At 45.8% G+C, this 13,688-nt stretch overlaps 1 protein-coding gene across 1 annotated transcript in view; it reads right to left on the bottom strand.

Moving 5' to 3' along the window:
• atp10a (ATPase phospholipid transporting 10A) overlaps nucleotides 1-13,517 on the bottom strand; it is a 225,889-nt gene extending 212,372 nt beyond the window's left edge. Inside the window, exon 1 of the mRNA XM_055941116.1 lies at nucleotides 12,785-13,517. Within this exon, the coding sequence (XP_055797091.1) occupies nucleotides 12,785-13,203 (419 nt within the window). The 5' untranslated portion in view covers nucleotides 13,204-13,517. The remainder of the gene's footprint in view (nucleotides 1-12,784) is intronic.
• Between the last annotated feature and the right edge of the window lie 171 nt (nucleotides 13,518-13,688).

Here is a 13,688-nt window from a genome sequence, read left to right as displayed (position 1 = left end):
GACCCCTTGACTTTTTCCACATTTTGTTACGTTACAGCCTTATTCTATTCTTGGGGACCTTCAATGCTGCAGAAATGTTTTGGTAGCCTTCCCCAGGTCTGTGCCTAGACACAATCCTCTCTCTGAGCTCTACGGACAATTCCTTCGACCTCATGGCTTGGTTTTTGCTCTGACATGCACTGTCAACTGTGGGACCTTATATAGGCAGGTGTGTGTCTTTACAAATCATGTCCAATCATTTTAATTTACCACAGGTGGACTCCAATAATGTTGTAGAAACATCTCAAGGATGATCAATGGAAACAAGATGCACCTGAGCTCAATTTCAAGTCTCATAGCAAAGGGTCTGAATACTTATGTAAATAAGGTATTTCTCTTTTATATTCTTTATACATTTGCAAAAAAAAAATATATATATATATATTATTGTTTTATGCCTTGTCATTATGGAGTATTGTGTGTAGATTGATAAGAAAAATAATTTAATACAGTATTGGAATAAGTCTGTAACGTAACAAAATGTGGGAAAAGTCAAGGGGTCTGAATACTTTCCGAATGCACTGTATATACTGTAGGATACAAAACATTAAGAACACCTGCTCTTTCCATGACACAGACTGACCAGGTGAATCCAGGTGAAAGATATGATCCCTTATTGATTTCACTTGTTAAATCCACTTCAATCAGTGTAAATTAAGATAAAGACTGGGCATATGGCACTGACCCAATGGTAAAGACGGGGCATATGGTACTGACCCAATGGTGAAGACTTCCTTCGACTTCATTCCTGCTGTATTAGGTGTGTGAGCAATATTGTCTGTGTAGCTATGTACAAAACATTAGGAACACCTGCTCTTTCCATAACAGACTGACCAGGTGAATCCAGGTGAAAGTGGTGATCCCCTATTGATGTCACTTGTTAAATCTATTTCAAAATCAGTGTAGATGAAGGGGAGGAGACGGGTGGTTAAAGATGATTTTTTAAAGCCTTGAGACAATTGAGTCATGGATTGTGTATGTGTGTCATTCAGAGAGTGAATTGGCAAGACAAAATATTTACGTGCCTTTGAACGGGGTATGGTAGTAGGTGCCAGGTAGACCGGTTTATGCGTGTCAAGAACTGCAACGCTGCTGGGGTTTTTCACACTCAACAGTTTCCTGGCGTGCATCAAGAATGGTCCACCACCCAAAAGGACATCCAGCCAACTTGACACAACTGTGGGAAGCATTGGAGTCAACATGGACCAGCTTCCCTGTGGAACGCTTTCAACACCTTGTAGAGTCCATGTCCCGAAGAATTGAGGCTGTTCTGACGGCAAAGGGGAGGGGGGGGGGGGGGGGGGGGGGGTGCAACTCAATATTAGGAAGGTCTAAATCAAAACCTGTTGGCTTAATCTGTGTCTGGGAAACCGACGGTGTTTTGATATACGATCAAGTCTAAGCCAAGTCCGTGACTGGTCCCGAGCATCTCTAGTTTCCATTGGCTTTTATCAAGAACCAGGTGTCTGACAAGCAAAAACACTCAGCCAGGTCAATCTGAAGTTATGAGGGAAGAAATACATCCCGGGCAGTAAGGGAAGAGGAGAAACATCCCGGCGGTAAGGGAAGATGAGAAACATCCCGGGGGTAAGGGAAGAGGAGAAACATCCCGGGGGTAAGGGAAGAGGAGAAACATCCCGGGGGTAAAGAAAGAGGAGAAACATCCCAGCAGTAAGGGAAGATGAGAAACATCCCGGGGGTAAGGGAAGAGGAGAAACATCCCGGGGGTAAAGAAAGAGGAGAAACATCCCGGGGGTAAGGGAAGAGGAGAAACATCCCGGGGGTAAGGGAAGATGAGAAACATCCCGGGGGTAAGGGAAGAGGAGAAACATCCCGGCGGTAAGGGAAGATGAGAAACATCCCGGCGGTAAGGGAAGATGAGAAACATCCCGGGGGTAAGGGAAGAGGAGATACATCCCGGGGGTAAGGGAAGAGGAGAAACATCCCGGGGGTAAGGGAAGAGGAGAAACATCCCGGGGGTAAGGGAAGATGAGAAACATCCCAGCAGTAAGGGAAGAGGAGAAACATCCCGGCAGTAAGGGAAGAGGAGAAACATCCCGGCGGTAAGGGAAGAGGAGAAACATCCCGGCAGTAAGGGAAGAGGAGAAACATCCCGGCAGTAAGGGAAGATGAGAAACATCCCGGCGGTAAGGGAAGAGGAGAAACATCCCGGGGGTAAGGGAAGAGGAGAAACATCCCGGGGGTAAGGGAAGAGGAGAAACATCCCGGCGGTAAGGGAAGAGGAGAAACATCCCGGGGGTAAGGGAAGAGGAGAAACATCCCGGGGGTAAGGGAAGAGGAGAAACATCCCGGGGGTAAGGGAAGAGGAGAAACATCCCAGCAGTAAGGGAAGAGGAGATACATTCTCTGACAGGTGTGCACTGTCCATTCCTCCAACCCATCCTTGGTAAATATATATGTTTGATCATTCTGGACTTGTGGCTACACTGTAAAGTTAATGGAACATTGTTTTAGCAACCTGAAATCTGTTCATATCTTCCCCCAAGAAGAATATTACACTTCCTTTTCTGACAAGCGACCACTTTCATAAATTCATAGAATGTTTGGGAATGACGTATAGTAAGGCATTTGTGAAAATTCTATCGCAATATAGAGTGAGAAAGCGGCTGTGCGTTTGGACAGTTATTAGACACTGCAGTAAATAAACCCGAATAAAACCATTTGTCTTGTCCAGGACCCGAGTCTACACAGACAGATGCGCTATGGCCAATCAGAGATACAGTAGACCTTTATACAAACAAGCCATTTGCCACACGGGCCTGCCATCATTCACTATGAACTGGACTGTGTGTTTACAGGCAGTTGGGCCTGTCATCATTCACTATGAACTGGACTGTGTGTTTACAGGCAGTAGGGCCTGTCATCATTCACTATGAACTGGACTGTGTGTTTACAGACAGTAGGACCTGTCATCATTCACTATGAACTGGACTGTGTGTTTACAGGCAGTAGGACCTGCCATCATTCACTATGAACTGGACTGTGTGTTTACAGGCAGTAGGGCCTGTCATCATTCACTTTGAACTGGACTGTGTGTTTACAGGCAGTAGGGCATGCCATCATTCACTATGAACTGGACTGTGTGTTTACAGGCAGTAGGACCTGTCATCATTCACTATGAACTGGACTGTGTGTTTACAGGCAGTAGGGCCTGTCATCATTCACTATGAACTGGACTGTGTGTTTACAGGCAGTAGGGCCTGTCATCATTCACTATGAACTGGACTGTGTGTTTACAGGCAGTAGGGCCTGTCATCATTCACTATGAACTGGACTGTGTGTTTACAGGCAGTAGGGCCTGTCATCATTCACTATGAACTGGACTGTGTGTTTACAGGCAGTAGGACCTGCCATCATTCACTATGAACTGGACTGTGTGTTTACAGGCAGTAGGGCCTGTCATCATTCACTATGAACTGGACTGTGTGTTTACAGGCAGTAGGACCTGCCATCATTCACTTTGAACTGGACTGTGTGTTTACAGGCAGTAGGACCTGCCATCATTCACTTTGAACTGGACTGTGTGTTTACAGGCAGTAGGGCCTGTCATCATTCACTTTGAACTGGACTGCGATTTTAGATCATTAGAATACATTGGCAAAAGCCACAAAATACACCTGAATGGATTTCTGTAAATATGTAAACATCACGGGAGTCCTCTTACATGTGGGAACTTTACAGTCCTATTGATCAAACAACCAGGAAAAGGTAGGCTCTCTCTCCCTCAGTTACGCACATCGACAACAACAAGATAAACAGTAATGTTAGCCAGAGCGAGATGAACTAAAATCTAACGAGGGAACATTCACTTTAAGCTAAACTCAGCAAAAAAAAGAAACGTCCCATTTTCAAGACCCTGTCTTTCAAAAATACACCGTAAAAATCCAAAGATCTTCATTGTAAAGGGTTTAAACACATGCACATCCCATGCTTCTTCAATGAACCATAAACAATTAATGAACATGCACCTGTGGAACGGTCGTTAAGACACTAACAGCTTATAGACGGTAAGGCAATTAAGGTCACAGTTATGAAAACTTAGGACACTAAAGAGGCCTTTCTACTGACACTGAAAAACACACAAATAAAGATGCCCAGGGTCCCTGTTCATCTGTGTGAACGTGCTTAGGCATGCTGCAAGGAGGCATGAGGACTGCAGATGTGGCCAGGGCAATAAATTGTAATGTCCGTACTGTGAGACGCCTAAGACAGCGCTACAGGGAGACAGGACGGACAGCTGATCGTCCTCGCAGTGGCAGACCACGTGTAACAACACCTGCACAGGATCGGTACATCCAAACATCACACCTGCGGGACAGGTACAAGATGGCAACAACTGCCCGAGTTACACCAGGAACACACAATCCCTCCATCAGTGCTCACAGAGTCCAGCCTCTTTCAGCCTATTGTGGACAGAGGGCTTGTAGGCCTGTTGTAAGGCAGGTCCTCACCAGACATCACCGGCAACAATGTCTCCTATGGCCACAAACCCTCCGTCGCTGGACCAGACAGGACTGGCAAAAAGTGTTCTTCACTGACGAGTCGCGATTTTGTCTCACCAGGGGTGATGGTCGGATTCGTGTTTATCATCGAAGGAATGAGCGTTACACCGAGGCCTGTACTCTGGATCGATTTGGAGGTGGAGGGTCCGTCATGGTCTGGGGCGGTGTGTCACAGCATCATCAGACTGAGCTTGTTGTCATTGCAGGCAATCTCAACGCTGTGCGTTACAGGGAAGAGGGGATTTACAGTTAAAGAAATCACTAATTATCGCAAAAGATAAATATGATAATTTAGGTAATGCTTTTTATCCATTTAGATTTACAGTTATGTCATAAAGGGAATCAAAAGTACCATAATCCAACCACCTGCTATTGAAATCACCATCAATATTATTTCTTTAAATATGGGCCTGTTACACAGATTAAGCCTAGTCCTCGATTTAAAACACTTTGAATGGAGATTTTCCATTAATAAATACTGATAATCCAGGGCTATAGACTTCTATTATTTAAACATTATTTTAGTAGGGAGTCCCATTGAGATCTGGCCCTGGGAAATCACCATCCCTAGATTATCTCTAAGTGTCGCCTGAAATTTTGCACAATATTGGCTGTTTTCCATTGAGTCAGATATTCCTGGTCCAAGATGAACAATGTTTAACCAGGGCCCCGGGGAGGCACAGTTTAACCAGGGCCCCGGGGAGGCCGTCCCTAAAACGATCCACAATCTCACAGTGAGATGTTTCAGAACCATCTTTAGCACCACAGTAGCAGGAGTCACAGAGCAAAAACCCAATTACGTCCAAGGTTGAGAACAGGTCAACTAGAGACCTTAAAAACACTGCTCCTTTTGATTCCTGTGGACCATGGCCTATACCAGCCGGACCCACAGTGATGCTTTTCATTCGGGAAATACAGGCTCTCTAGACAGCACAGGGAGTCAGGGAAATAAAAATGATAACATCAGCATATGAAACCTTTCAAGGAAATCAATGGTTGAATAACTAACTTCCCAGTGATGGTGTTGAGAGATGGATATCAGGCCTAGATTGCGTCCCAAATGGCACCCTGGTCAAAAGTAGTGCCATTTGGGCCGTAACCCGACAGTCCCCGGGGCCGTAACCCGACAGTCCCCGGGGCCGTAACCCTACAGTCCCCGGGGGCGTAACCCTACAGTCCATAGGGCCGTAACCCTACGGTCCCCGGGGCCGTAACCCTACGGTCCACGGGGCCGAAACCCTACGGTCCCCGGGGCCGAAACCCTACGGTCCCCGGGGCCGAAACCCTACGGTCCCCGGGGCCGAAACCCTACGGTCCCCGGGGCCGAAACCCTACGGTCCCCGGGGCCGTGACCCTCCGTGACCCTACGGTCCCCGGGGCCGTAACCCTACGGTCCCCGGGGCCGTAACCCTACGGTCCCCGGGGCCGTAACCCTACGGTCCCCGGGGCCGTAACCCTACGGTCCCCGGGGCCGTAACCCTACGGTCCCCGGGGCCGTAACCCTACGGTCCCCGGGGCCGTAACCCTACGGTCCGCGGGGCCGTAACCCTACGGTCCGCGGGGCCGTAACCCTACGGTCCGCGGGGCCGAAACCCTACGGTCCCCGGGGCCGAAACCCTACGGTCCCCGGGGCCGAAACCCTACGGTCCACGGGGCCGTAACCCTACGGTCCCCGGGGCCGTAACCCTACGGTCCATAGGGCCGTAACCCTACAGTCCCCGGGGCCGTAACCCTACAGTCCATAGGGCCGTAACCCTACAGTAAATCGTTTATGTCAAAGGTAGTTCAACAGAAAAATGAATCAGATTGGCATTACAGTAACATTATTTTGTCCCCCATGATGAAATCAGGAGGGGGAATGTAGATCGGACTCCGTCTGTTCCGTCTTTTGTACGTTAGTCACACTCGATCTCAGTTAACGCTGGCCTGATTTTGACGAACCTCGGGTGAATGATGCGTCTTGCTATAGAGATTTTGTGAGTCACACCATAGAGGAAGAGGCGGAGCGAGAGGGATAACTGGGTCCAAAATCTGTCTTCTCCAGCAGCTGGCTCACCAAGCAGGGAGTTGTGTGGAGGTCAATAAGAGACGGTCGAATTCAGTTAACAAAAAAAATGTCATTGTTTATTTGCTACATGTGGCTTATTTGATCTAATATAAATGTTGTCTATTGCCTAGGTTGTTATGAGTGTACTGATAGGTAGGACATGACATTCTGGCAGTAGGACAGGGAGTGGATTAGATAGAGAGACTGGCAGTAGGACAGGGAGTGGATTAGATAGAGAGACTGGCAGTAGGACAGGGAGTGGATTAGACTGGCAGTAGGACAGGGAGTGGATTAGATAGAGACTGGCAGTAGGACAGGGAGTGGATTAGACTGGCAGTAGGACAGGGAGTGGATTAGATAGAGACTGGCAGTAGGACAGGGAGTGGATTAGACTGGCAGTAGGACAGGGAGTGGATTAGATAGAGACTGGCAGTAGGACAGGGAGTGGATTAGACTGGCAGTAGGACAGGGAGTGGATTAGATAGAGACTGGCAGTAGGACAGGGAGTGGATTAGACTGGCAGTAGGACAGGGAGTGGATTAGATAGAGACTGGCAGTAGGACAGGGAGTGGATTAGATAGAGACTGGCAGTAGAACAGGGAGTGGATTAGACTGGCAGTAGGACAGGGAGTGGATTAGATAGAGACTGGCAGTAGGACAGGGAGTGGATTAGATAGAGACTGGCAGTAGGACAGGGAGTGGATTAGACTGGCAGTAGGACAGGGAGTGGATTAGATAGAGACTGGCAGTAGGACAGGGAGTGGATTAGATAGAGACTGACAGTAGGACAGGGAGTGGATTAGCTAGAGACTGACAGTAGGACAGGGAGTGGATTAGATAGAGACTGGTAGTAGGACAGGGAGTGGATTAGATAGAGACTGACAGTAGGACAGGGAGTGGATTAGCTAGAGACTGACAGTAGGACAGGGAGTGGATTAGATAGAGACTGGTAGTAGGACAGGGAGTGGATTAGATAGAGACTGGCAGTAGGACAGGGAGTGGATTAGATAGAGACTGGCAGTAGGACAGGGAGTGGATTAGATAGAGACTGGCAGTAGGACAGGGAGTGGATTAGATAGAGAGACTGGCAGTAGGACAGGGAGTGGATTAGATAGAGAGACTGGCAGTAGGACAGGGAGTGGATTAGATAGAGATGGCAGTAGGACAGGGAGTGGATTAGAGAGAGACTGGCAGTAGGACAGGGAGTGGATTAGACTGGCAGTAGGACAGGGAGTGGATTAGATAGAGACTGGCAGTAGGACAGGGAGTAGATTAGATAGAGACTGGCAGTAGGACAGGGAGTGGATTAGACTGGCAGTAGGAAAGGGAGTGGATTAGATAGAGACTGACAGTAGGACAGGGAGTGGATTAGCTAGAGACTGACAGTAGGACAGGGAGTGGATTAGATAGAGACTGGTAGTAGGACAGGGAGTGGATTAGATAGAGAGACTGGCAGTAGGACAGGGAGTGGATTAGATAGAGAGACTGGCAGTAGGACAGGGAGTGGATTAGATATAGAGACTGGCAGTAGGACAGGGAGTGGATTAGATAGAGAGACTGGCAGTAGGACAGGGAGTGGATTAGATAGAGAGACTGGCAGTAGGACAGGGAGTGGATTAGATAGAGACTGGCAGTAGGACAGGGAGTGGATTAGATAGAGACTGGCAGTAGGACAGGAAGTGGATTAGATAGAGACTGGCAGTAGGACAGGGAGTGGATTAGATAGAGATGGCAGTAGGACAGGGAGTGGATTAGATAGAGATGGCAGTAGGACAGGGAGTGGATTAGATAGAGACTGGCAGTAGGACAGGGAGTGGATTAGCTAGAGAGACTGGCAGTAGGACAGGGAGTGGATTAGATAGAGACTGGCAGTAGGACAGGGAGTGGATTAGATAGAGACTGGCAGTAGGACAGGGAGTGGATTAGATAGAGACTGGCAGTAGGACAGGGAGTGGATTAGATAGAGACTGGCAGTAGGACAGGGAGTGGATTAGATAGAGAGACTGGCAGTAGGACAGGGAGTGGATTAGATAGAGAGACTGGCAGTAGGACAGGGAGTGGATTAGCTAGAGACTGGCAGTAGGACCGGCAGTGGATTAGATAGAGACTGGTAGTAGGACAGGGAGTGGATTAGATAGAGACTGGCAGTAGGACAGGGAGTGGATTAGCTAGAGAGACTGGCAGTAGGACAGGGAGTGGATTAGATAGAGACTGGCAGTAGGACAGGGAGTGGATTAGATAGAGACTGGCAGTAGGACAGGGAGTGGATTAGATAGAGACTGGCAGTAGGACAGGGAGTGGATTAGATAGAGACTGGCAGTAGGACAGGGAGTGGATTAGATAGAGAGACTGGCAGTAGGACAGGGAGTGGATTAGATAGAGAGACTGGCAGTAGGACAGGGAGTGGATTAGATAGAGAGACTGGCAGTAGGACCGGCAGTGGATTCGATAAAGAGACTGGCAGTAGGACCGGGAGTGGATTAGATAGAGACTGGCAGTAGGACAGGGAGTGGATTAGATAGAGAGACTGGCAGTAGGACAGGGAGTGGATTAGATAGAGAGACTGGCAGTAGGACAGGGAGTGGATTAGATAGAGAGACTGTCAGTAGGACAGGGAATGTATTAGATAGAGACTGGCAGTAGGACAGGGAGTGTATTAGCTAAAGAGACTGGCAGTAGGACAGGGAGTGGATTAGATAGAGAGACTGGTATTCAAATGAACTGCCTTCCACCTTTGAATAAATTTATTTTCATTATTAGACACTTGAGTATCTGGTCAAAAATATAATGGATAATCTGTGGTCACACACACGATAACAGAAATGTGTTAATCACACACAATATTAATTGGCCCAAAAATATGATTTGATCTGAGAAACAAAGCTAAATTGATTGCATCCAAATTGGCCATTATAAGTTACACCATTTATTTAATTTACAGTTTTACTTTAGTGCCTTATTGCAAACAGGATGCATGTTTGGGAATATTTATTTTCTGTACAGGTTTCCTTCTTTTCACTCTGTCATTCAGGTTAGTATTGTGGAGTAACTACAATGTTGTTGATCCATCCTCAGTTTTCTCCCGTCACAGCCATTAAACTCTGTAACTGTTTTAAAGTCACCATTGGCCTCATGGTGAAATCGCTGTTTTTAAATTCAGTTTGTATCACAACAACATGTGTTAAAGGTCAAGGGGTGAGAATACTTCCTGAAGGAACTGTCCTTCCTAAAAGTAGAAAATGAAAACACATAAAACTGATACTATAGCCTAGACATCAAGTGTTGCCAATAGACTATGTCTATGTCTTACACAACAGCCACGAAACCTTCTACTCCCCTCTCCCAGCTAACACAGTGGATCTGGGCCAATTCCTCATTGCTACCTGGGATGGCTCCCAAAAGCACTAATTTCCCTGTAAGCTTGAGGACCTGAGGGTAGTTCAACACCATTATGCTTATTTAGGAAGTACAATTTTAACAAAATACGTTTATGGTATAAAGTTAGCTACATAGTCTTGAATGTTGCTGTAGTGATGAAGACTCTGCCATGGGCCTTAAAACTCAGCTGTAAAATAATATACAATATATAGAAATGTACATTACAAAAAAGGTGCAACAGTAGCAGTAACTGTATCCGTTTGTTTGAAATATACTTTTTTACTCAACAAAACACCACCGGCACACCAATACATCTTCTGTGGCAGCCTTGTACCCTAAAGAAGGCTACTTATTGAACACGGCGTATAGGCTACTTATTGAACACGGCGTATAGGCTACTTATTGAACACGGCGTATAGGCTACTTATTGAACACGGCGTATAGGCTACTTATTGAACACGGCGTATAGGCTACTTATTGAACACGGCGTATAGGCTACTTATTGAACACGGCGTATAGGCTACTTATTGAACACGGCGTATAGGCTACTTATTGAACACAAGCGTATAGGCTACTTATTGAACACAAGCGTATAGGCTACTCATTGAACACGGCGTATAGGCTACTCATTGAACACGGCGTATAGGCTACTCATTGAACACGGCGTATAGGCTACTCATTGAACACGGCGTATAGGCTACTTATTGAACACGGCGTATAGGCTACTTATTGAACACGGCGTATAGGCTACTTATTGAACACGGCGTATAGGCTACTTATTGAACACGGCGTATAGGCTTCTTATTGAACACGGCGTATAGGCTACTTATTGAACACGGCATATAGGCTACTTATTGAACACAGCGTATAGGCTACATATTGAACACAGCGTATAGGCTACTTATTGAACACAGCGTATAGGCTACTTATTGAACACAGCGTATAGGCTACTTATTGAACACAGCGTATAGGCTACATATTGAACACAGCGTATAGGCTACATATTGAACACAGCGTATAGGCTACATATTGAACACAGCGTATAGGCTACATATTGAACACAGCGTATAGGCTACTTATTGAACACAGCGTATAGGCTACTTATTGAACACAGCGTATAGGCTACATATTGAACACAGCGTATAGGCTACATATTGAACACAGCGTATAGGCTACATATTGAACACAGCGTATAGGCTACTTATTGAACACAGCGTATAGGCTACATATTGAACACAGCGTATAGGCTACTTATTGAACACAGCGTATAGGCTACTTATTGAACACAGCGTATAGGCTACTTATTGAACACGGCGTATAGGCTACATATTGAACACGGCGTATAGGCTACATATTGAACACGGCGTATAGGCTACTTATTGAACACGGCGTATAGGCTACTTATTGAACACGGCGTATAGGCTACTTATTGAACACGGCGTATAGGCTACTTATTGAACACGGCGTATAGGCTACTTATTGAACACGGCGTATAGGCTACTTATTGAACACGGCGTATAGGCTACTTATTGAACACAGCGTATAGGCTACTTATTGAACACAGCGTATAGGCTACTTATTGAACACAGCGTATAGGCTACTTATTGAACACAGCGTATAGGCTACTTATTGAACACGGCGTATAGGCTACTTATTGAACACAAGCGTATAGGCTACATATTGAACACAGCGTATAGGCTACTTATTGAACACAGCGTATAGGCTACATATTGAACACAGCGTATAGGCTACATATTGAACACAGCGTATAGGCTACATATTGAACACAGCGTATAGGCTACTTATTGAACACAGCGTATAGGCTACATATTGAACACAGCGTATAGGCTACTTATTGAACACAGCGTATAGGCTACTTATTGAACACAGCGTATAGGCTACATATTGAACACAAGCGTATAGGCTACATATTGAACACAGCGTATAGGCTACATATTGAACACAGCGTATAGGCTACATATTGAACACAGCGTATAGGCTACTTATTGAACACAGCGTATAGGCTACTTATTGAACACAGCGTATAGGCTACTTATTGAACACAGCGTATAGGCTACATATTGAACACAGCGTATAGGCTACATATTGAACACAGCGTATAGGCTACTTATTGAACACAGCGTATAGGCTACATATTGAACACAGCGTATAGGCTACTTATTGAACACAGCGTATAGGCTACTTATTGAACACAGCGTATAGGCTACATATTGAACACAGCGTATAGGCTACATATTGAACACAGCGTATAGGCTACTTATTGAACACGGCGTATAGGCTACTTATTGAACACAGCGTATAGGCTACATATTGAACACAGCGTATAGGCTACTTATTGAACACAAGCGTATAGGCTACTTATTGAACACGGCGTATAGGCTACTTATTGAACACAGCGTATAGGCTACATATTGAACACAGCGTATAGGCTACTTATTGAACACAGCGTATAGGCTACATATTGAACACAGCGTATAGGCTACATATTGAACACAGCGTATAGGCTACTTATTGAACACGGCGTATAGGCTACTTATTGAACACAGCGTATAGGCTACTTATTGAACACAGCGTATAGGCTACTTATTGAACACGGCGTATAGGCTACTTATTGAACACGGCGTATAGGCTACATATTGAACACAGCGTATAGGCTACATATTGAACACAGCGTATAGGCTACTTATTGAACACGGCGTATAGGCTACTTATTGAACACAGCGTATAGGCTACATATTGAACACAGCGTATATAATCCATAGGATAAACACTGTACCTGCTATAGATCAAACAATCCATGTGGTTGATTTCTTTATCGGATCTGTGTCTTCTGTAATCCTCCCAAAGGTCTTTGATGGCAGTGACCGACAGGATGAACACCACTGGTGCCAGGGCCAGCTGTGGTTGGAAAGCATTACAAACTGGAACAAAATTGAGCAGAGCGATGAACACGAAGTATACGTTGGCAAACCTATGGAACTGCTCGAACAGATTCTTCGGTAGAAAAGAGAGAAGGGTGTATTTTGTGGTTTTAATCTTGTTGTCTGAATAGTGTCTATTTGGGTTGTCCTCGCCTTTGGTTCGATCATATAAAATGTTAGAATGCACAGTCCGTGTTTTGTGTTCCTTCTTGGTTTTCTTCCTCTGTTTCTTCACTTTGACCACTTCGGTTTCTCCAATCTTCTCTCGCGCCATAGTTTGCCTCAAACTCTCCCAAACTTTTCCTTTCTTTTGCGTTTTTCAAACATAGAAATAGCCTATGTAATCATAGAGCTCCATACCTTCAGAATGGACATTGTATTATTGTCTGTTTTCACGCTAATTTCTTCTTTACTATCATCTCCTCGATTTCCCGTATTTTCCTCTTTGGGTACACGAAAGCATTATAATATTAACTTTTTTTTTTTCATTTGCCGTTTAGAGATGCTTCGGAAAGTTTGGGCATAGTTGTGAATAACCGTTCAGTCGGTGAGTTGTAGAACACATGGATCGACTTTGCCGTTGCGATGTCGTGGCAAAATCCATTGGCCATGTGTTTAAAAAGCAGCGTATTTGTGCAGATTGTGCGCAGAGAGAGGTGTTGGTGAGAGGAGGGGACACAGGGCCGTCACTACTGACACGGTCTGACCCCCACGCTCCTCCCTCTCCCCAAACAGGACTTTTTTCATCGTCAGGATGGA

Source organism: Salvelinus fontinalis, chromosome 12 (assembly GCF_029448725.1).
Source record: "Salvelinus fontinalis isolate EN_2023a chromosome 12, ASM2944872v1, whole genome shotgun sequence".
Taxonomy (NCBI): domain Eukaryota; kingdom Metazoa; phylum Chordata; class Actinopteri; order Salmoniformes; family Salmonidae; genus Salvelinus; species Salvelinus fontinalis.
The sequence above is the reverse complement of the archived record's forward strand: the minus strand, read 5'-3'. Positions and strand labels throughout refer to the sequence as shown.